This window comes from Natator depressus, chromosome 6, assembly GCF_965152275.1.
Source record: "Natator depressus isolate rNatDep1 chromosome 6, rNatDep2.hap1, whole genome shotgun sequence".
NCBI classification, from domain to species: Eukaryota; Metazoa; Chordata; order Testudines; family Cheloniidae; genus Natator; species Natator depressus.
In genome coordinates this window covers 70030929-70055902 of record NC_134239.1, presented here as the reverse complement: position 1 = coordinate 70055902, position 24974 = coordinate 70030929, and the positions used below count along the sequence as shown (strand labels likewise).

At 47.8% G+C, this 24974-nt stretch overlaps 2 protein-coding genes across 2 annotated transcripts in view; both read left to right on the top strand.

Annotated features, from left to right (window-relative positions):
• The window catches only part of LOC141989233 (transmembrane protein 151B-like), a 41179-nt gene extending 21408 nt beyond the window's left edge, over positions 1-19771 (top strand). The window contains exon 2 of the mRNA XM_074955669.1: positions 17947-19771. Coding sequence (XP_074811770.1) covers positions 17947-19377 — 1431 coding nt within the window. The 3' untranslated portion in view covers positions 19378-19771. The remainder of the gene's footprint in view (positions 1-17946) is intronic.
• The window catches only part of TYRO3 (TYRO3 protein tyrosine kinase), a 110067-nt gene that overhangs the window by 10606 nt on the left and 74487 nt on the right, over positions 1-24974 (top strand). The gene's annotated exons all lie outside the window — the stretch shown is intronic.

Genomic DNA, 24974 nt, shown 5'->3' with positions numbered 1-24974 from the left:
TTGAATTACATTAAAAAATTCAGCAGCCTCACTCGAAGCTGATGCTGCATCACTGACCACCAAGTTCAATGAATGAGAACTGCATGGGACCAAAAAAGCTCGAGGGTTTAACTCTTGGATCCGTGTCTACACTCCTCTGTTCTTTCCTCTCATGTTGGCAACTTTATCGTAGCCCTGACCTCTCATGTCAGCTATTGCAATTCCTGCATCTTCCAGCTTTTTAAGAAGCACATTTGTCATACCAGCTCCTGTAGTATCATCAATGTCAATAAATTCTAGAAAATGCTCTCTGACAGTCACCATTGCAGGGACATTTTCACTAGGTTCTGTTGTTGTTACAAAACTCACCATTAAAGCCATTTGTTCCGTATGGCTGATGTCCGGTGTGCAGTCCAGAATAACAGAGTAATAACTTGCTGACTTCAGATCTGCCACAATCTTCTGTTTGACTTTTGTTGCCAGTAATTGTATGATCTCATTTTGAATTGTTTTTCCAAGGTAATGGTGCGTGAACATTTCTTGGGTGGTGACTCTTCTTACATGCTCCTGGAGTACAGCATCAAACTCAGCCATCAGCTCCACAATTTTAAGGAAGTTTCCATTGTTTGGCACATACAGCTGATCTTAAGTGCCACGCAGTGCTAGGTTTTGGTTAGCAAGCATTCTCACAATGACAATGAGCCTTTTCAGAACATTTTGCCAATAAAGAGACTCTGATGCAATCTTCTCTTGATGCTGATCATCTCTGGTGGCCTTTAACCTTAGTCTCATCTCAAGCTCTTTCCACCTATGGAATGCTCTCTGGTGATTTGCTGCCTTCTCATGGCATGCCAGATTTCTAGCCAGATTTTTCCAGCCCTTTATTCTTGTAGCACCCATTGTGGCTGGAACATTGGACTGGAAGAGTTTGCAACAAAAACAGTATGCAGCATTCTGGATATTTCAGTACATTAAAACTTCCCCAAGGCACAAAGTCTTTGCCCTTGGATTAGGTAAAAAGCTGCCACCACCAAGTAATTTAAACAAAGAACAGGGAAAGGACCACTTGGAGTTCCTATTTCCCCAAAATATCCCCCCAAGCCTTTACACGCGCTTTCCTGGGGAGGCTTGAGAATAAACAAGATGAGCACAAACCCCTTCGATTTTTAAGATCAAAAAACCCAATCAGATTCTTAAAAATCAGAACTTTATTAGAAGAACAAAAAAATATAAGAGAACGACTCTGTAAGATCAGAATGGAAGATAATCTTACAGGCAGTCAGATTCAAAACATAGAGAATCCCTCTAGGCAAAACCTAAAGCTACAAAAAGACACAAAAACAGGAATACACATTTCCTCCAGCACAGCAAATTTACAAGCCAAAATAAAGAAAACCTAATGCATTTTCTAGCTAGATTACTTACTAACTTTACAAGAGTTGGAGGGTTTGCATCCTTGATCTGTTCCCAGCAAAGGTATCGCACAGCCAGACAAAAGCCTTCCCCCCCTCCAGATTTGAAAGTATCTTGTCCCCTCATTGGTCATTTTGGGTAAGGTGCCAGCCAAATTACCTTAGTTTCTTAACCCTTTACAGGTGAAAGGATTTTGCCTCTGGCCAGGAGAGATTTTATAGCACTGTATACAGAAAGGTGGTTACCCTTCCCTTTATATTTATGACACCTGCACTCTGACTAACTAGCTTCCTGTGCTTTCTTTCTTTTTCTGAATGCTCCCCCAGAGGGGTGTTTTCTTCTTTCATTCATGACTGCTGTTCTGTGCCAGCTACAGTGGCTCTCAACACTCAGTTGAAGGGGACAAATAAGCAGGCTGGTAGCAGGGTCTGAGTGAGGGAAGATATCAGCTTCTTAAGGTCCTAACTGGCTCCTACTGCTTCAGTTGACTGCCTGTTCTCCTCAAGTGGGTTCAGGGAAGCAGCAGGAAACAGGAAGCTCCCTGAGAAGCTGGTGTTAATCAGTCCAGGCTCCTGGGGGTGCTAGAGAGGTACATAAGAGGCTCCTCCTCCTCTCTCTCCCTGCAGCTCCTGCTGGTTTCTGTTATTCCCTTTCACCTTTTCTCCTGCCTGCCTGTTATGTCTCTTGTGCCCTCCTTCCTCCAGCACAGCACTCCACCATCTCTGTGCATCTAGAGCAGAGAGAATACATATGCACCAGACACAATTTTCTACACTCTGGGTCCTAGTGGCACCCCTCCCCCCAAGTCTGGCACCTGCGGCGGCTGCCTCAGTTCACCTCATGGGAAGGCCAGCCCTGTTGCCAAATTTAGGTTAAGAATTTTTTAACCTGGGCCCAAACCTTAAGCTCTGGAATCCACACTGGAGTACGCAGACATGAATCCAACCAACTGTATCTCAGGCTTCCTAGTACCTTCCCAAAATGTGAGGCGCTGGTGGGCAGCTCGGCAGTGTTTTCTGACCCACCAAAGGTACCTGACAGAGATAATGACAGAGCAGGAGGAGGAGGAGGACACAGACATGGAAGACTTGAACTGGCTGATGCTGCTCATGACACTCGGTATAGCCACTGATATCCCCTCCATAGACCAGCACTTCTAAAGCTAGGCAACAAGAACAAACTGGTAGGGTCACATCGTCATGGAGACCTGGGATGACCAGCAGTGGGTCCAGAACTTTCACACAAAGAAAACTGTATTTCTGGAGCTTTCTGAGCAGCTTGCCCTGACCCAACAGTGTAAAGATACATGCATGAGGCTGGCCATGCCTGTCCACGAGCAGCTTGCTATAATCATCTGGAAGATGGCTATCCCATCCCACTGCAAGTCAGTGGCCAATCAGTTTGGTATTGGAAAGTCGACTGTGGGTAAGTGGCAGTGGAGGTTTCTGAGGCAATCAGGTGTGTGGTTTACCACAAGTTGGTAGGTATAAAAGATATTCCTGAGGTAATTGCTGGCTTTGAGAGAATGGGGTTTCCAAACTGTGCCAGGGACACTGATGGGACCCGTGTACCCATAGTTCGCCCTCATCATGGAGCACATGAGTACATAAACCACAAAGGGTACTACTCCATTGTTATGTGGGCCCTCATGGTCCACAGAGGTTGATATGTGAATGTCAGTATTGGCTGCACTGGAAAAGTTTATGATGCCAGGGTTTTTTGCTGATTGAGAGAGTCTATATTCATGGACAAGCTGGGACATTATTCCCACCACAACATTATTGTATATGAAGTTCCATCCCCATTGTTATTCTGGGGAATGCCATGTACCCACTTTTGCCTTGGCTGATGAAAACCATACCCTGATCTCAGATGCCCTGGCAAAAGAAGGTTTAATTACATTCTTAGCAGGTGTAGAATGGTGGCTGAATGTGTATATGGCAGACTGAAATCCCGCTGGTGGTATCTACAGACCCATTTGGACGCCAGTGTTGTCAATGCTGTCTGCATTTCTGTGGCTTGCTGCGCTCTTCATGATCGTTGTGAAGCCAGCGGTGAGCCATTTGCCCCTGAATGAACCTATGTCTGCAAGGCCCCCTGAACTGGTACACTCAGCCAGAAAGTGCGTCTACCACAGCTGGAGCTGGATGCACCCAGGCAACAAAAGTCAGGGATGCTTTGTGCTCCCACATTCCATGGGCCAGCTGAAGAGGGAGAATAGTACCTCTACGTGCTTGTTGGGGAGGGGGCATTGATTGCCCTGCATTGTACTTTTGAATGACGTAACTGTTTATGTAATGGGGTGGTGTGGAGAAACCACTATGGATTGATGTAAATAGCTGCTGTATGTATATAGCTGTAGTGAGACATGGGTTTTGCATACAACGTCCCACTTGTCCCTGCTCCTCTGTTTATCTTTATTATTTGAAACACGCATTATCTCATGTGTTGCAATGATGGCAATAAATATTCTTTATGAAAAAAAAAACCCTTTATTTTTACACAGTTAGTGGAAAAGTCCAATATTAAACCACTGCCTGGCAGGCTAGCTGCCATTAGCCCACTATAACACCAGCAACACCAAAAGCTTTAAAAGTATCCAAGAGCATAAACTTGTGCAAACAGTGAAATGATGTACAAGACACCTTATACACACACTGTTGTGTTTCCCCTGGCCCACCGTTCTCCTTTCACGTTTGCCATTCACTTGGTGCCGGGGCAGGGACGTGGAGGTGTCCATGGGGGAGGGGTTCAGCACTGAAGACTGTATGGGGCACATTTGTCCATCCCAGCCACTGATAGGGCCCAAATGCGTGGCCTACCCAGCCATGGAATTGTCCAGGCTGTTCCTGAATGCAGGCCAGGGTACCACGGAGGGCACGCAAGCCCTTGGAGCCTTTACGTTTGCAGCCATTCGAGACAGCTGCTGCTCAAACAGTTCTCTCTGTTGTGCTCCGTTGTCCTCCCTTCACCGCCTTTCCTGTTCCAGGAACTGTGAAGCATATGCCTGCTCCTGCACCACTACCCTGTCCTCAAGCTGCGCAGCCAGAGTGAGCCTTCCCGCTTGCCTTTCAGCTTGTCTTTCCTCTTGGAATAGGATGAGACTCAGAAGGTTACTGTCTCAAATAGCTCAGTGCAGGAGCCCAGAAAAAATCGTCTTGGAATTTCAAAGACAGAAAATGTTCCTTATTGAACTTCAGTGTATTGGCAGGGGGCTGCTTCACACCACTGACGCTCCATAGACACGGCTGGGCAAGCCCCCACACTCCGACCCTGCTCTAGAGCGGGAGTGCTGGGCGGGCAGGTGAAGGGGGGCAAGTCCCTGTGCCCTGACCCTGCTCCCTGGCAGGAGTGCCAGGCAGAGGGGCAGAGCAGGGAAAGCTGCCGCCCCCTGACCCTACTCCGTGGCAGGAGCACCAAGGAGTGGGGGGACTGCAGGTGGAAGGGGTGGGGAGGGTCCCCCACTTGTCCTGGCCCAGGACCCCACTAAACTGTAATCTGCCTCTGCTTCCCAGTAAAAACTCACTTTTACATGCTTGTTTTACTGTTTGTGTTTCCTGGTCTCCATTTGGAATTCCACAGGGTCGGGGAGGGGGGATGCAAGGCATTGACGTGCAATCCACCATTAGCAGATATACGCTGCTTCCCAGGGCTTGCATTGGTTCATAGAGCCGAAATCCCTCTCGTTCCTATATTAATAAATCCACATATAGACTCAGAAACTTACCAGGCTTCAGGGCAGCTTCTCCTTCTTCCATTTCTGCTGCTGGATCCATGGTGGGCTGTTCCTCTGGGCCGGGGGGGCATCAAAAAGCTCCTCTAAGTATGGCCCCAGGATGTGCTCAGTTGCTTCTGCAGCAAAGCCTCCTCTGGGGCTCGTTTCATCAGCAGAGTTACTTCATTTGCCTCATTTGGTGCCTGCTGCTGGCTTCCATCAATCCCCATGCTGGCTACAGGGGCCAGCAGGGCATCATCCCAGCTGACCAGGTCATTGTGCACCGCTCATTGCCCAGTGCTAAGTGCAATCCCCACACAGGGTCAAACTCATCATAAAATAGGTACAATGCTGGTGAGTTGCCAGAGGCGCATTTGTGATGCCTGGTTTTCCAGTATTTGGTCTTAATCCACTTAATCCATTCCCTGCACTGATCACCGCTTTGGTAAATTTCCAGCGCCGCCAGCTTCTTTGCTGTTTGCTGGTATGCATAGTCATTTCTGATACTCTTACTAATAAAATTAATTGTTTGGTTAAACTCTCGTGGCCTCACACAATAGATTAACCAAAATCGATCTGTGCTCCGGTAACCACAATGCAGCATGCTTTGTAAAGGACTTCTTCTGGTCAGTATCCATGGCAAACGCTGCAGGTTCTCCAAAGGTTTGTTTGCAGGTTGGCTGTCGGAATAAAATGCTGAGCTGTTGTATGAGAACAAGGTGGGGTGTTTCCTTTTCCCTGGAGTTGACTGATGATTCTTGGGAGAGATAAGACAAATGAAGTCTGCACATAGTGTTGTGGATACTTTTGGTGGACTCCAAGAACCTGAGTCCAGGGCGGTTGCATCTACACTGCAAAATGATAGGGCTCGAACCCTGGGTCCTGCTTTGACTTGGGCTTAGACCCTCTACTCTCACAGGCTCCTAGGACCCTGGGTCCAAGCCTGAGAGATTTGAGTGTCAATGGAAGAGGGCTTAAGGCTTGAACCTGAGTCAGAGCCTGGGCTTACATTGCAACATAGACATACCCTCAGTAGCTGGATCTGGACTCAGTCATATACCTACATGGCTCCTGCTGTTTTGCAGTTATTGTTCAGAGTTCTGGGTGCTGGTTGTAACCACTTTGCTCCTCTCCTCAGAGTTCCCTAAAGGAGATGAGGAAAAATGGGCCTGATTTACATTTGTAATAAGGTCCCTTTACACCACTATGGAAGCATAATGGGGCCTTAAAGTGGATGTGAATTACATTTTTATCAATTTGGTCCCTTTACACTGCCAGTGGTTGTCATAATTTCCTCCTGGAAGCATTCTGATCTCAGTTACTCTAGATTTACACTGGTGTAATTCCATTGAAATCACTGGAGTTACTCTGAGTTTACACCAGAGTGAGATGAGAATCTATGAAATTAGAATCTAGCCCCATGAGTCTTACTGTATGGGGCTCAGCCTCAAAGGAAACCACAAAGACCTCTAAAAATGACCTAAAATAGCTCTTCTGTGCCTAAAAATGAACGACTTTAAAGTCAAACCTCAGCCTTGTAAAGTTAAAAGCAAATGCTGCTGTCCCACCGGGAAAAGGGCAAACTCTACTTTCAAATGGCATAAAGCTCCCATTTCTAGCTCTGCAGGGTCATGAAGCATTGGACCTTAAACTCATCACTGTCCAGAACTGAATCTTGCCTGTTGTGGGCCTCACACAATCAATATTAGGGGGAAACATCACATTTAGGGGGAGAAGGAGGCAATTTTGCTCTGATAGGCTGCTTTAAAACCGTGGCATCTGTTGGAAGCTGTGAAGAAGTTTGGAATGTTAGAGGTGGCCCCTTGGGAGATGGATTAGTTCCATTTTGCATCAGTGGGGGAAAAACAGAGAGATGGTATATGTATCTTGGTGTGTTTCACTGTTTTTATTGCTACAACACTCTTACTACAAAGTGGGGCCAAAGGGCATCAGTAGCAAGAGGGAGGCCAGTACAGAGATATTTCTCAACCGTACACATCAGGTGTAAGGCTCTTGCTGAGTGTGCCCCTCCCAGCCTGTACACTGGAGCCAGCCGGTGCTGGAACTCTCGCTGCTGCTGCTCTTTATAAAGAGACCGCTCAGTTGCTACAGTTTCTGGCTACTTGGCTTGATTTGTTTCTTATTACAGCCCAGCACAGCATGACATGCAACAGGTTCATTGCAACATCATCAGGGTGAGGATGCTAATCATGTCCTCTCAGGGAACACAGGTGGGAGTGTACAAGAGTAAATTCTTTTATTTGTGATCTGTGTCCTGCCTTTTGAGCCCTCAAAGCAGGGGGATCTGCTGGATTTTAACTATTCACATATATACCATTAGCTACATAGCTTAAACCCTTTTTTTTGCTTCTTGCCAATATTGTTTTCAGCTTGTTACCATGCCACCTGGAACTGTGATTCTGTCAGAACTGAAAGTAAACATGCTATAATCTAGGCAGTTTCTGGATGGGAGACCTCCAAGACAATGCTGCAGCACACACGGTGTTGATAATTTGGTAGGTGTCGCTCTTAAGAACATAAGAATGGCCATACTGGGTCAGACCAAAGGTCCATCCAGCCCAGTATCCTGTCTACCGACAGTGGCCAATGCCAGGTGCCCCAGAGGGAGTGAACCTAACAGGTAATGATCAAGTGATCTCTCTCCTGCCATCCATCTTCATCCTCTGATAAACAGAGGCTAGGGACACCATTCCTTGCCCATCCTGGTTAATAGTCATTAATGGACTTAACCTCCATGAATTTATCCAGTTCTCTTTTAAACCCTGTTATAGTCCTAGCCTTCACAACCTCCTCAGGCAAGGAGTTCCACAGGTTGACTTTGCGCTGAGTGAAGAAGAACTTCCTTTTATTATGGTTCTTATATTATGGGAACAAGTAAATAACTTTTCCTTATTCACTTTCTCCACACCATTCATGATTTTATATACCTCTATCATATCCCCCCTTAGTCTCCTCTTTTCCAAGCTGAAAAGTCCTAGCCTCTTTAATCTCTCCTCATATGGGACATGTTCCAAACTCATTTTAGTTGCCCTTTTCTGAACCTTTCTAATGCCAGTATATCTTTTTTGAGATGAGGGGACCACATCTGTACGCAGTATTCAAGATGTGGGCGTACCACGGATTTATATAAGGGCAATAAGATATTCTCCGTTTTATTCTCTATCCTTTTTTTAATGACAGGTTTCAGAGTAACAGCCGTGTTAGTCTGTATTTGCAAAAACAAGAGGAGTACTTGTGGCACCTTAGAGACTAACCAATTTATTTGAGCATAAGCTTTCATGAGCTACAGCTCACTTAGGGCCTAATAACATCAGCCACACTATCAGAGGCTCGTTCACCTGCACATCCACCAATGTGATATATGCCATCATGTGCCAGCAATGCCCCTCTGCCATGTACATTGGTCAAACTGGACAGTCTCTACGTAAAAGAATAAATGGACACAAATCAGATGTCAAGAATTATAACATTCATAAACCAGTAGGAGAACACTTCAATCTCTCTGGTCACTCGATTACAGACGTGAAAGTTGCGATATTACAACAAAAAAACTTCAAAACCAGACTCCAGCAAGAGACTGTTGAATTGGAATTCATTTGCAAATTGGATACAATTAACTTAGACTTGAATAGAGACTGGGGGTATGTCTACACTACGGAATAAGGTCGAATTTATAGAAGTCGGTTTTTTAGAAATCGGTTTTATATATTCGAGTGTGTGTGTCCCCACAGAAGTGCATTAAGTGCATTAACTCGGCGGAGTGCTTCCACAGTACCGAGGCTAGAGTCGACTTCCGGAGCGTTGCACTGTGGGTAGCTATCCCACAGTTCCCGCAGTCTCTGCTGCCCATTGGAATTCTGGGTTGAGATCCCAATGCCTGATGGGGCTGAAACATTGTCACGGGTGGTTCTGGGTACATATCGTCAGTCCCCCCCTTCCCTCCCTCCCTCCGTGAAAGCAAGGGCAGACAATTGTTTCGCGCCTTTTTTCCTGAGTTACCTGTGCGGACGCCATACCACCGCAAGCATGGAGCCCGCTCAGGTAACCGTCACCGTATGTCTCCTGGGTGCTGGCAGACGCGGCACGGCATTGCTACACAGTAGCAGCAACCCATTGCCTTGTGGCAGCAGACGGTACAATACGACTGGTAGCCGTCCTCGTCATGTCCGAGGTACTCCTGGTCGCCTGTGTGAGGTCGATCAGGAGCGCCTGGGCAGACATGGGCGCAGGGACTAAATTTTTAGTGACTTGACCAGGTCATTCTCTTTAGTCCGGCAGTCAGTCCTATTGAACCGTCTTATGGTGAGCAGGCAGGCAATATGTCCTTCTGCACCGTCTGCTGCCAGCCAAAGATGTAAAAGATAGATGGAGTGGATCAAAACAAGAAATAGACCAGATTTGTTTGTACTCATTTGCCTCCTCCCCTGTCTAGGGGAATCATTCCTCTAGGTCACACTGCAGTCACTCACAGAGAAGGTGCAGCGAGGTAGATCTAGCCATGTATCAATCAGAGGCCAGGCTAACCTCCTTGTTCCAATAAGAACAATAACTTAGGTGCACCATTTCTTATTGGAACCCTCCGTGAAGTCAACCCTGTAAGCCGTGTCCTCAGTCGCCCCTCCCTGCGTCAGAGCAACGGCAAACAATCGTGCATCTGAGTTGAGAGTGCTGTCCAGAGCAGTCACAATGGAGCACTCTGATTGGGCTAAAACATTGTCGCGGGTGGTTCTGGGTACATATTGTCCGGCCCCTGTTCCCTCCCTCCCTCCGTGAAGGCAAGGGCAGACAATTGTTTCGCGCCTTTTTTCCTGAGTTACCTGTGCGGACGCCATACCACCGCAAGCATGGAGCCCGCTCAGGTAACCATCACCGTATGTCTCCTGGGTGCTGGCAGACGCGGTACGGCATTGCTACACAGTAGCAGCAACCCATTGCCTTCTGGCAGCAGACGGTACAGTACGACTGGTAGCCGTCCTCGTCATGTCCGAGGTGTTCCTGGTCGCCTGTGTGAGGTCGATCAGGAGCGCCTGGGCAGACATGGGCGCAGGGACTAAATTTTTAGTGACTTGACCAGGTCATTTTTTTTAGTCCGGCAGTCAGTCCTATTGAACCGTCTTATGGTGAGCAGGCAGGCAATATGGATTGCTAGCAGTCCTATTGCACCGTCTTCTGCCGAGCAGCCATGAGATGTGGATGGCATGCAGTCCTTCTGCACCGTCTGCTGCTAGCCAAAGATGTAAAAGATAGATGGAGTGGATCAAAACAAGAAATAGACCAGATTTGTTTTGTACTCATTTGCCTTCTCCCCTGTCTAGGGGACTCATTCCTCTAGGTCACACTGCAGTCACGCACAGAGAAGGTGCAGCGAGGTAGATCTAGCCATGTATCAATCAGAGGCCAGGCTAACCTCCTTGTTCCAATAAGAACAATAACTTAGGTGCACCATTTCTTATTGGAATCCTCCGTGAAGTCAACCCTGTAAGCCGTGTCCTCAGTCGCCCCTCCCTGCGTCAGAGCAACGGCAAACAATCGTGCATCTGAGTTGAGAGTGCTGTCCAGAGCAGCCCAATGGAGCACTCTGATTGGGCTAAAACATTGTCGCGGGTGGTTCTGGGTACATATTGTCCGGCCCCCATTCCCTCCCTCCCTCCGTGAAGGCAAGGGCAGACAATTGTTTCGCGCCTTTTTTCCTGAGTTACCTGTGCGGACGCCATACCACCGCAAGCATGGAGCCCGCTCAGGTAACCGTCACCGTATGTCTCCTGGGTGCTGGCAGACGCGGTACGGCATTGCTACACAGTAGCAGCAACCCATTGCCTTCTGGCAGCAGACGGTGCAGTATGACTGGTAGCCGTCCTCATCATGTCCGAGGTGCTCCTGGCCACGTCGGCTGGGAGCGCCTGGGCAGACATGGGCGCAGGGACTAAATTTTTGGTGACTTGACCAGGTCATTCTCTTTAGTCCTGCAGTCAGTCGTATTGAACCGTCTAATGGTGAGCAGGCAGGCAATACGGATTGCTAGCAGTCGTATTGTACCATCTTCTGCCGGGCAGGCAAGAGATGACGATGGCTAGCAATCGTATTGTACCATCTTCTGCCGGGCAGGCAAGAGATGACGATGGCTAGCAATCGTACTGTGCCATCTTCTGCCAGGCAGGCAAGAGATGAGGATGGCTAGCAGTCGTACTGTGCCATCTTCTGCCGAGCAGCCATGAGATGTGGATGGCTTGCAGTCCCTCTGCACCGTCTGCTGCCAGCCAAAGATGTAAAAGATAGATGGAGTGGATCAAAACAAGAAATAGACCAGATTTGTTTTGTACTCATTTGCCTCCTCCCCTGTCTAGGGGACTCATTCCTCTAGGTCACACTGCAGTCACTCACAGAGAAGGTGCTGCGAGGTAGATCTAGCCATGTATCAATCAGAGGCCAGGCTAACCTCCTTGTTCCAATAAGAACAATAACTTAGGTGCACCATTTCTTATTGGAACCCTCCGTGAAGTCCTGCCTGAACTACTCCTTGATGTAAAGCCACCCCCTTTGTGGATTTTAGCCTCCTGAAGCCAACCCTGTAAGCCGTGTCGTCAGTCGCCCCTCCCTCCGTCAGAGCAACGGCAGACAATCATTCCGCGCCTTTTTTCTGTGCGGACGCCATACCAAGGCAAGCATGGAGTCCGCTCAGCTCACTTTGGCAATTAGGAGCACATTAAACACCACACGCATTATCCAGCAGTATATGCAGCACCAGAACCTGGCAAAGCGCTACCGGGCGAGGAGGCGACGTCAGCGCGGTCACGTGAGTGATCAGGACATGGACACAGATTTCTCTGAAAGCATGGGCCCTGCCAATGCATGCATAATGGTGCTAATGGGGCAGGTTCATGCTGTGGAACGCCGATTCTGGGCTCGGGAAACAAGCACAGACTGGTGGGACCGCATAGTGTTGCAGGTCTGGGACGATTCCCAGTGGCTGCGAAACTTTCGCATGCGTAAGGGCACTTTCATGGAACTTTGTGACTTGCTTTCCCCTGCCCTGAAGCGCATGAATACCAAGATGAGAGCAGCCCTCACAGTTGAGAAGCGAGTGGCGATAGCCCTGTGGAAGCTTGCAACGCCAGACAGCTACCGGTCAGTTGGGAATCAATTTGGAGTGGGCAAATCTACTGTGGGGGCTGCTGTGATGCAAGTAGCCCACGCAATCAAAGATCTGCTGATATCAAGGGTAGTGACCCTGGGAAATGTGCAGGTCATAGTGGATGGCTTTGCTGCAATGGGATTCCCTAACTGTGGTGGGGCCATAGACGGAACCCATATCCCTATCTTGGCACCGGAGCACCAAGCCGGCGAGTACATAAACCGCAAGGGGTACTTTTCAATAGTGCTGCAAGCTCTGGTGGATCACAAGGGACGTTTCACCAACATCAACGTGGGATGGCCGGGAAAGGTACATGACGCTCGCATCTTCAGGAACTCTGGTCTGTTTCAAAAGCTTCAAGAAGGGACTTTATTCCCAGACCAGAAAATAACTGTTGGTGATGTTGAAATGCCTATATGTATCCTTGGGGACCCAGCCTACCCCTTAATGCCATGGCTCATGAAGCCGTACACAGGCAGCCTGGACAGCAGTCAGGAGCTGTTCAACTACAGGCTGAGCAAGTGCAGAATGGTGGTAGAATGTGCATTTGGACGTTTAAAGGCGCACTGGCGCAGTTTACTGACTCGGTTAGACCTCAGCGAAACCAATATTCCCACTGTTATTACTGCTTGCTGTGTGCTCCACAATATCTGTGAGAGTAAGGGGGAGACGTTTATGGCGGGGTGGGAGGTTGAGGCAAATCGCCTGGCTGCTGGTTATGCGCAGCCAGACACCAGGGCGGTTAGAAGAGCACAGGAGGGTGCGGTACGCATCAGAGAGGCTTTGAAAACCAGTTTCATGACTGGCCAGGCTACGGTGTGAAAGTTCTGTTTGTTTCTCCTTGATGAAACCCCCCGCCCCTTGGTTCACTCTACTTCCTTGTAAGCTAACCACCCTCCCCTCCTCCCTTTGATCACCTCTTGCAGAGGCAATAAAGTCATTGTTGCTTCACATTCATGCATTCTTTATTCATTCATCACACAAATAGGGGGATGACTACCAAGGTAGCCCAGGAGGGGTGGTGGAGGAGGGAAGGAAAATGCCACACAGCACTTTAAAAGTTTACAACTTTAAAATTTATTGAATGCCAGCCTTCTTTTTTTTGGGCAATCCTCTGTGGTGGAGTGGCTGGTTGGCCGGAGGCCCCCCCACTGCGTTCTTGGGCGTCTGGGTGAGGAGGCTATGGAACTTGGGGAGGAGGGAGGTTGGTTACACAGGGGCTGTAGTGGCAGTCTGTGCTCCTGCTGCCTTTGCTGCAGCTCAACCATACACTGGAGCATACTGGTTTGGTCCTCCAGCAGCCTCAGCATTGAATCCTGCCTCCTCTCATCACGCTGTCGCCACATTCGAGCTTCAGCCCTCTCTTCAGCCCGCCACCTCTCCTCCTGGTCATTTTGTGCTTTCCTGCAGTCTGACATTATTTGCCTCCACGCATTCGTCTGTGCTCTGTCAGTGTGGGAGGACAGCATGAGCTCGGAGAACATTTCATCCCGAGTGCGTTTTTTTTTCTTTCTAATCTTCACTAGCCTCTGGGAAGGAGAAGATCCTGTGATCATTGAAACACATGCAGCTGGTGGAGAAAAGAAAAGGGACAGCGGTATTTAAAAAGACACATTTTATAAAACACTGGCTACACTCTTTCAGGGTAAACCTTGCTGTTAACATTACATACATAGCACATGTGCTTTCGTTACAAGGTCGCATTTTGCCTCCCCCCACCGCGTGGCTACCCCCTCAACCCTCCCCCCTCCCTGTGGCTAACAGCGGGGAACATTTCTGTTCAGCCGCAGGCAAACAGCCCAGCAGGAATGGGCTCCTCTGAGTGTCCCCTGAAGAAAAGCACCCTATTTCAACCAGGTGACCATGGATTATATCTCACTCTCCTGAGGATAACACATGAACGGATGTTGCTTGAACGCCAGCAAACATACACTGCAATGCTTTGTTGTACAATGATTCCCGAGTACGTGTTACTGGCCTGGAGTGGTATAGTGTCCTACCATGAAGGACGCAATAAGTCTGCCCTCCCCAGAAACCTTTTGCAAAGGCTTTGGGAGTATATCCAGGAGAGCCGCGAATGCCAGGGCAAAGTAATCCTTTCACATGCTTGCTTTTAAACCATGTATAGTATTTTAAAAGGTACACTCACCGGAGGTCCCTTCTCCGCCTGCTGGGTCCAGGAGGCAGCCTTGGGTGGGTTCAGGGGGTACTGGCTCCAGGTCCAGGGTGAGAAACAGTTCCTGGCTGTCGGGAAAACCGGTTTCTCCGCTTGCTTGCTGTGAGCTATCTACAACCTCCTCCTCATCATCATCTTCTTCGTCCCCAAAACCTGCTTCCGTATTGCCTCCATCTCCATTGAAGGAGTCAAACAACACGGCTGGGGTAGTGGTGGCTGAACCCCCTAAAATGGCATGCAGCTCATCATAGAAGCGGCATGTTTGGGGCTCTGACCCGGAGCGGCCGTTCGCCTCTCTGGTTTTCTGGTAGTCTTGCCTCAGCTCCTTCAGTTTCACGCGGCACTGCTTCGGGTCCCTGTTATGGCCTCTGTCCTTCATGCCCTGGGAGATCTTGACAAAGGTTTTGGCATTTCGAAAACTGGAACGGAGTTCTGATAGCACGGATTCCTCTCCCCATACAGCGATCAGATCCCGTACCTCCCGTTCGGTCCATGCTGGAGCTCTTTTGCGATTCTGAGACTCCATCATGGTCACCTCTGCTGATGAGCTCTGCATGGTCACCTGCAGCTTGCCACGCTGGCCAAACAGGAAATGAGATTCAAAAGTTCGCGGTTCTTTTCCTGTCTACCTGGCCAGTGCATCTGAGTTGAGAGTCCTGTCCAGAGCGGTCAAAATGGAGCACTCTGGGATAGCTCCCGGAGGCCAATACCGTCGAATTGTGTCCACAGTACCCCAAATTCGACCCGGCAAGGCCGATTTAAGCGCTAATCCGCTTGTCAGGGGTGGAGTAAGGAAATCGATTTTAAGAGCCCTTTAAGTCGAAATAAAGGGCTTCATCGTGTGGACGGGTGCAGGTTTACATCGATTTAATGCTGCTAAATTCGACCTAAAGTCCTAGTGTAGACCAGGGCTGGGAGTGGCTAAGTCATTATGCAAGGTAACCTATTTCCCCTTGTTTTTTCCTACCCCCCCCCCCCCCAGACGTTCTTGTTAAACCCTGGATTTGTGCTGGAAATGGCCCACCTTGATTATCATACACATTGTAAGGAGAGTGATCACTTTAGATAAGCTATTACCAACAGGAGAGTGGGTTTGTGGGTTGAGGGGGGGAGTGAGAAAACCTGGATTTGTGCTGGAAATGGCCCAACTTGATTATCATACACATTGTAAGGAGAGTGATCACTTTAGATAAGCTATTACCAGCAGGAGAGTGGAGTGGGGAGAGGAATTTTTTCATGCTTTGTGTGTATAAAAAGATCTTCTACACTTTCCACAGTATGCATCCAATGAAGTGAGCTGTAGCTCACGAAAGCTTATGCTCAAATAAATTGGTTAGTCTCTAAGGTGCCACAAGTACTCCCTTTTTTAATGATTCCTAACATCCCGTTTGCTTTTTTGACTGCCACTGCACACTGTGTGGACGTCTTCAGAGAACTATCCACGATGACTCCAAGATCTTTCTCCTGATTAGTTGTAGCTAAATCGGCCCCCATCATTTTGTACGTATAGTTGGGGTTATTTTTTCCAGTGTGCATTACTCTACATTTATCCACATTAAATTTCATTTGCCATTTTGTTGCCTGATCACTTAGTTTTGTGAGATCTTTTTGAAGTTCTTCACAGTCTGCTTTGGTCTTAACTATCTTGAATAGTTTAGTATCATCTGCAAACTTTGCCACCTCACTGTTTACCCCTTTCTCCGGATCATTTATGATGTTACCTGTGAGTCAGCTCCATGCTGCTGGAGGCACAGGCCCTGGTTCTGGTTTACATTCCTCTGGCTTCATGCTGCTCTGGCAGTCCTCTGCCAACTCTGGGGCGTGGCCAGAATGTGTGGGTGGAAAACCACTAAAGAAGAGTGCTCCCAAGGCTTCTCAGCAACGGAGCGCGGATTCAGAAATTCAGCAGTTGCAGAATGTAAGGGCCAAGACAGCAGCCAAATTGTCTTCTCATTCATACACTGTGCAACCCTATCAATTTCAGTGGGATTGCACAGAATGTACATGAAGGCAGAGGTTGGACTATGTGTCCTTATGGAGTGTAACAGAGAGTAAGTGCCTTGTGTGGGCTATCGGATCTGGGGCCCAAGCACAGAGGAGTGAGCAGGTATTGTGCCTCTGCTTATCCTCACCCCTGAGCACATGGGCGAGGTGAGAATGGGTGAAGCGTTGACTCTGCCCCTCAACACATGAGGATAGTACAAGGACACAATGAGACAGTATTGGTCAGCATGATCGACACTGGCCTCAGCACACTGGCAGCCTAACCATTGTCATGTTTTTTGTAGGTATCGCAGCACAGTAAAGTTTCAAGGAAGGGTTTGAAGGAGGATAATGAGGTCTCTTTGCAGGTGGTTACAGAGAGCACCTCCCAGGCATGAGGGGCAACAGGGGAGGAAGCACAAAAGGTGCTTGTTTGAAATTTAACAAATGGCAGATAGAGGCTGGCCTCTTGGGCTGGTCAGAGGCAGGAGGTGACTCTTCCACACTGAATAAGAGATGATAGGTAGGGTGGGAACAGTGCTTAATTTGTGCCAGGGCTGAGCACCGGCACCTCTAGGCTTGGCAATTCATAGCCCCGGTGCCTCTGGGCTTGGCAGCTCATAGCCCCGGTGTCTCTGGGCTTGCTGCATCAGTTGTGAATGTAAAAAAATTGCTTGAGCCCTGGCACCTCTTTCATTACAAATTAAACACTACGTGGGGTGTTGTCATGAAGGGCCTGAAAACGAAGACAAGCAGCTTACGTTTGATACAAAAGAGAAGAAGGAGTCCATGAAGGGATACAAAGAGAGGGGTGACATGGTCAAAGAGACAGGATAGGAAATTATCTTTGCCTTCTGAATGGATATGAAGAGGGCACAATTGCCTTTGTCAGAGAAAAGGATGTGGCAGTAATTGGGATGCGAGATGATGAGAAGACTGGATGAGAGTTTTAGCTGTGTGTATGGATAGGAATGGCCATATCTTAGAGATGTTAAGCAGAAAGAATCTACAAACCTGGATGTGAGGACCTAGACAGAAGTCTGAATCAAAGATGACATCTGGGTTATGGGCATGAGTGACAGGAAGAATGGTGGTGTGAAAGGAGGTAGCAGAGAGAATTTTGGAAGAAAGATCTGTTTTAGCCATATTTGGCCTGAGCTGACGGCTAGCCATCCACAAGGAGATGTCAGAGAGACAGGCTGCGATTTTAGTTTGACCAGAAGGAGAGAGGTCTGGAGTAGATTTGCTGTCGGTACAGGCCAGAACCATGTTACTCCCATTGTGGAGCAAGGAGAGAAAAGGGAAGGTGTTGTGCCTTGGAGAGACATTTCTAAGGCATAATGCCTTATGGGGCTACTCCTGTGACTGCAGTTTATGCAGACCACACCTTACTGAGGGCTCTGCCTACAGGCCCAAGCTAGCCCTAAGGCATTCAGTGGCTAAGACAAACACAATCTTGAAAGTAAGAGTCATGTATTATGTAAAATGATGCCACTGACATAAATTACTCTTTCTCTCGCTTCTCAGCAACGCCCTGTCAAGCAGTCCTTGAGTGCCTCCATGTGCAGAGAATCCCACTGGAAATGCCTCCTCCTTTCCGTCCTTATGTATGGCTGCCTGGGTACTGTGGCCTGGTGTCAGCTAGCCCGAGTCACCAAGCTCAGCTTTGATAGCTCCTTCAAAGGCAAGTCTATGATCTACCATGATAGCCCGTGCTCTGATGGCTATGTCTACATCCCCCTAGCCTTCCTCACCATACTGTATGTGGCCTACCTGGTGGAATGTTGGCACTGCCATGCCAAAAGTGAACTCCAGTACAAGGCGGATGTGGACAGCATCTATGACCGTATCAACCGCATGCAGCAGGCCACTCCCTGTATTTGGTGGAAGGCCATCAGCTACCACTTTGTGCGACGCACCCGGCAGGTGACCCGGTACCGCAATGGTGATGCCTATACCACCACACAGGTCTACCATGAGCGGGTCAACACACATGTGGCTGAAGCTGAGTTCGACTACTCTCACTGTGGATTCAAGGACATTTCCAAGGAGCTGCTAGGCCTGGAATGCTACACAGCCACAAAACTGAAGTTCACCAAGTGCTTCAGCTTTGCCAACACAGAGTCAGAGAACGCCTACCTGACCCAGAGGACTCACTTTTTCACAGAAATTGAGGGGCTGGATGACTACATGGAGGTCAGGGAAGGCATGCAGCTCAAAAACATAGACTTCAAAGAGCTTATGATGGCCTATGGGGACCCAGAGCATCTCCCATGGTATGTGTCCCACTATACTTTCTGGGTGGCAGCTGTCTTGATGATCTCCTGGCCATTGCGGGTGCTCATAGAGTATCGGACTGCGTATGTGCACTACCACATTGAGAAGCTCCTAGGCCTAGAGTACACAGTGCCCGGCATAGCAGAGGAGCCCCTGTATAGGTATTGCATGCCCCGGGATAACACTCAGGACAGCACTGAACTGGAATGGCACATCTGTACCAATCGACAGCTGATCCCCAGCTACTCGGAGGCCATGCTCCTGGACCTGACAGACTCCCCTGTGTACAACGGCTACTCCATGCGTGGGTACAGTGAAATAGCTCATGGCTGTGAGCGCTGCAATCAGGCCTCCAGCACCTCCTCCATCTTCTCCCGCTACGCCTTCCACAGTGGCAGCAGAAACTCACACCTTTCCCTCAACACCAGCCGCTTCTCTTTGTGCCGGGTTCATGGTTCTCACAGGACAGGCCTCTGGAGGAGTTGCAGCAGCAGCATTGCAGACCGTGGCTGCCAGGATGAACAGTGTTGCTCTTACTCTAGCCAGCTCGCCATCAATGAAAACCCACCCACCTACCAGGATGCCCGCTTTTTCCCAGTGTTAATTGTGCACAGATCTGAAGGGCACGAGGGAAGGCGCTTCTATATCCGGCGCTCATCCTGCCTGGAGACATCTCTGTGATCAGGCCTTATGGCTCTATGGCTCCTCCCTCCCCAGGACAGCTCCACTGCACTAGTGCTGTTTGACAGAGATGGTATCAGCAGGGAAACCATTAACTTCAAGACTGTGCCACCACACACTAGCTCCACAGGGCAAACTCTCCGATTCTAATTCCCCTCCCTGCCAATGCAAGAAAATATATCCACTCCGACAAGCAGCTACTCATTTCTCTTCCTGCCACTTTCCATTACTTCCCCATCATTAGGTGTCCCCTCTCTTTTTTCCTCTTTCCTACCCTTCTTCCACTCATCAGTCACCCTTTTCTTTCTTCCCCTGTTTCTGTCTCCCCTCTCATTCCCATCTCCAGCCTCCCCTCACATTTCAGTCATTATACTTTGCACCACAACAGCAATTTCCACCTGAGGATCTCAAAGCGCTTTGCAAACATTGATGCATTTAGCCTCCCAACTCTCTTGTAAGGCAGGAAACTGAGGCCCAGGGAGGTTAAGCGATTCACCCAAGATCACACAGCAGGTCAGTGGCAGAGCCAGAAGCAGAATTCAAATCTGCAGATTCCCAGTCACCTGCTGTTACCACCAGACCAGGTTTATCTTTCCCTCCTCCTTCTCTCATTTACTCCCTCCCTCTTTCACTTCCTCCTGTTCTTCTCTGTCCATGCCTGTCTTCCTTTGTGGCTGTCTCAGTTCTGCTCCCTAAGTTCTCGTCATTCCTTCCCAGGGTTTTAAAGAGTGCTGGATCTTGCCTAATCAAAGTTTCTTCCTTGCTTTCCGGGTACAGCCAGTTAGTACTAGTAAAAAATGGTATCTACAAGGCACAAGTTTAATGGATTAAAGTTTAACACATTTGTATAAACAAAGGGCCTGATACTGAAAGGTGCTGCACACCCAGAACTTTCACTGAAGGGTCAAGCCCCAAAATACTGAAGTTTACCAGTAAAAGGAAAGAACATGCTCCATCGCACCTTTCCTCCTACCCCATCACACTCCCGGGCCTTGTCAATAAACATTTCCTCCTGTTGCTATCCCCAATTCTACTCTTCACAGTTAGCAATGTTGGGGGCACTACTGTAGGCTGAGTGCTGGTGGGCACCACCATTTTTAGCATTGTGATCCTGATTCCCAGTTACTCCATTCCCACACCTGGCACAGGAATGAGGTGGCCAAGGGGCAAGGTGGCCTTTTGTCACCTTTGTCCTCCCCATATTCTGGGGCTGTTTGGGGGTTGCCACAGGCCGCAGTGTAAGTTAGAGCAACCTCAGAGCTGCTCTAACTTAAACTCTGTTTCCCATGCTTTCTATGGGCCCTGGGAAACAAAGAATAGCTGTAACACTGTGTATTAAACTACATCCCCTGCCCCATTCTCAGCCTCCCACTCCATGGCCCCAACATTAGGGGCTGGGAGCACAGCTGGCACAGGGCCTGTATCATAGAATCATAGAATATCAGGGTTTGAAGGGACCTCAGGAGGTCATCTAGTCCAACCCCCTGCTCAAAGCAGGACCAATCCCCAATTTTTGCCCCAGATCCGTAAATGGCCCCATCGGCCCCCTAAAGGATTGAACTCACAACCCTGGGTTTAGCAGGCCAATGCTCAAACCACTGAGCTATCCCTCCCCCCCAGTTCTATGCTGGCCAGGAGGCCCTTTATATAGGGATATCCTTGGGGTGCTGTTTCTTCTCCCCATAAGGCCCCTTTATGCTGCCAGACCATGGTAAAGCTGCCTTAGTGTAATGCCAGATTGGCCCCTGTGTCATCTAATCCTGCTCAGAGCAGGTCTAAATGACACACTGGTTAAAACAGCGGCGGCAGCCCATGACACATCTACAACAGAGTGCTCTGTTACTGGTGGAGCTGAACTGCCGTTAGCAATAGTAGACAAGGCTCTAGGCTCTGTCAGTGGCACTCCTGCTTTCCCATCTTGGGAGTCAGCTTTTTTTAAACATTTCCTAGCTCCAAGATCTGAACGAATCAAAGGCGGCTGACCATTCTCAGGAACTGCTAAGGTACCATCTCAGAATGCAAACCTGCATGCAATGAGTGATTGTCTCACACTGAACAGGACCTAGAAATGTTGTTGGGTAGATCACGGACATCATGATGATCAGTGGCTTACAGTGGATATCAGAATGCACTACAGTATTTTTCAGAAACAATATGTTTTAATACCACAGGGCAAATAAATAAAAAGCATTGTCCACTAAGAGATTGTTAACAAATGCTTACTCCCAGATCAGTTTCTTATATATCTACTTGTAATCTGAAATTTGAACTGCCTGTTTGGTATCATTATTTCAACACAAGAGAGATAGGGCTTGCTTTCACATATACAACACAAAGTTAATCTGTAAATGATGGTGATTGCAATCAAAAGGTTGTCTCAGTCTACAGGAATTTATTTATTTCTATAAATGTTTTATGTAAGTGACTACCACTTTGACAGCTAGGCACTAATTACAAAAGTTAGGAAACATACATGATGCTTTTAGAAAAGGAGTAATTGTGGCACCTTAGAGACTAACCAATTTATTTGAGCATGAGCTTTCGTGAGCTACAGCTCACTTCATCGGATGCATACTGTGGAAATTGCAGAAGACATTATATACACAGACACCATGAAACAATACCTCCTCCCACCCCACTCTTCTGCTGGTAATAGCTTATCTAAAGTGATCATCAAGTTGGGCCATTTCCAGCACAAATCCAGGTTTTCTCCACTCTGCCCCCCCACAGACAAACTCACTCTCTTGCTGGTAATAGCCCATCCAAAGTGACCACTCTCTTCACAATGTGTATGATAATCAAGGTGGGCCATTTCCTGCATAAATCCAGGTTCTCTCACCCCCTCACCCCCCTCCAAAAACCACACACACAAACTCACTCTCCTGCTGGTAATAGCTCATCCAAAGTGACCACCCTCCCTACAATGTGCATGATAATCAAGGTGGGCCATTTCCAGCACAAATCCAGGTTTTCTCACCCACCCCCCCCACGAACTCACTCTCCTGCTGGCTATAGCTCATCCAAACTGACCACTCTCCCCACAATGTGCATGACAATCAAGGTGGGCCACTTCCAGCATAAATCCAAGTTTAACCAGAACGTCTGGGGGGGGGGGGTAGGAAAAAACAAGGGGAAATAGGCTACCTTGCATAATGACTTAGCCACTCCCAGTCTCTATTTAAGCCTAAATTAATAGTATCCAATTTGCAAATGAATTCCAATTCAGCAGTTTCTCGCTGGACTCTGGATTTGAAGTTTTTTTGTTGTAAGATAGCGACCTTCATGTCTCTGATTGCGTGACCAGAGAGATTGAAGTGTTCTCCGACTGGTTTATGAATGTTATAATTCTTGACATCTGATTTGTGTCCATTTATTCTTTTACGTAGAGACTGTCCAGTTTGACCAATGTACATGGCAGAGGGGCATTGCTGGCACATGATGGCATATATCACATTGGTGGATGTGCAGGTGAACGAGCCTCTGATAGTGTGGCTGATGTTATTAGGCCCTGTGATGGTGTCCCCTGAATAGATATGTGGGCACAGTTGGCAACGGGCTTTGTTGCAAGGATAGGTTCCTGGGTTAGTGGTTCTGTTGTGTGGTATGTGGCTGCTGGTGAGTATTTGCTTCAGTTTGGGGGGCTGTCTGTAAGAAAGGACTGGCCTGTCTCCCAAGATTTGTGAGAGCATCGGGTCATCCTTCAGGATAGGTTGTAGATCCTTGATGATGCGTTGGAGGGGTTTTAGTTGGGGGCTGAAGGTGACGGCTAGTGGTGTTCTGTTATTTTCTTTGTTAGGCCTGTCCTGTAGTAGTTGACTTCTGGGAACTCTTCTGGCTCTGTCAATCTGTTTCTTCACTTCCGCAGGTAGGTATTGTAGTTGTAAGAATGCTTGATAGAGATCTTGTAGGTGTTTGTCTCTGTCTGAGGGGTTGGAGCAAATGCGGTTGTATCGCAGAGCTTGGCTGTAGACGATGGATCGTGTGGTGTGGTCAGGGTGAAAGCTGGAGGCATGTCGGTAAGTATAGCGGTCAGTAGGTTTCCGGTATAGGGTGGTGTTTATGTGACCATCGTTTATTAGCACTGTAGTGTCCAGGAAGTGGATCTCTTGTGTGGACTGGACCAGGCTGAGGTTGATGGTGGGATGGAAATTGTTGAAATCATGGTGGAATTCCTCAAGGGCTTCTTTTCCATGGGTCCAGATGATGAAGATGTCATCAATATAGCGCAAGTAGAGTAGGTGCGTTAGGGGACAAGAGCTGAGGAAGCGTTGTTCTAAGTTGCGATATTACAACAAAAAAACTTCTAATCCAGACTCCAGCGAGAAACTGTTGAATTGGAATTCATTTGCAAATTGGATACAATTAACTTAGGCTTGAATAGAGACTGGGAGTGGCTAAGTCATTATGCAAGGTAACCTATTTCCCCTTGTTTTTTCCTACCCCCCCCCCCCCGACGTTCTTGTTAAACCCTGGATTTGTGCTGGAAATGGCCCACCCTGATTATCATACACATTGTAAGGAGAGTGGTCACTTTAGATAAGCTATTACCAGCAGGAGAGTGGGGTGGGAGGAGGTATTTTTTCATGCTTTGTGTGTATATAAAAAGATCTTCTACACTTTCCACAGTATGCATCCGATGAAGTGAGCTGTAGCTCACGAAAGCTTATGCTCAAATAAATTGGTTAGTCTCTAAGGTGCCACAAGTCCTCCTTTTCTTCCTGCAACTTGAATGTCACTTCACTGTCACTCTTGCCAGCACTTCAATTTACTAATGCAGGATGACAGGCCTATCTTCTAACAACTATGGGAACAACTTGTGCCCTTTCAAGCTAAAGTCAGAGGATGGAAAGGACTGGACATTCACATCTGAGTGTGAACTAAGTCAGCTGTTTGGAGATCACCTCATTTAAAACATGGGGAATGTGTGTACAACTGCAGGGGAATAGCAGCAGCAATGACAAAGATGAATGTAATCTAGTAGCCTTTGCAGAATTTGGGACACTAGAGTGAGGCCTTTATTTTTCAGCCATCGGAGAGAGGCTGCGATGGTAATGAAGACAAAGGTGTTTTCTCTTTTGATGGACAGTTCTTTTGTAGGCTCATTTTTCAGCAACCCTCATAATTAGAGCTGATTGAAAAACAGAGCAAAAAAAATATGGCCAATATTTAAAAGAAAAAAGTTCCTCGTGCCTTTAGAAAAGTCAACACTTTGACCAGCTCTGTAGCTGCTCAAAAAAAAAAAAAAAAAAAAAAAAGCGGGGGGGGAATCATGAAAATTTCATCATTAAATTTTTCACCAACATTTTGAAATTTAAAAAAAATTCAACATGCTCGACTGGCACTTGACTCTTTGTAGGGCTGAGCTCTTTCTACCTTTGCCAAAATGCATATAAAGCATCCAATGGGTCAGGTGAAACATAACACCACAATATCAAAATAGAGGAAGGAAGGAGATAGATTAATTATGAGTCGTTGTGGTGTGTCCTTTATAAATTGATGTGTAATGAACATTGTCATTGGTAGTCTAGGGCCAATACTACAAGGGCACCGGTACACAAAATCATTGATGCTGAAAAGCAAGGAATGTTTGTTCATGA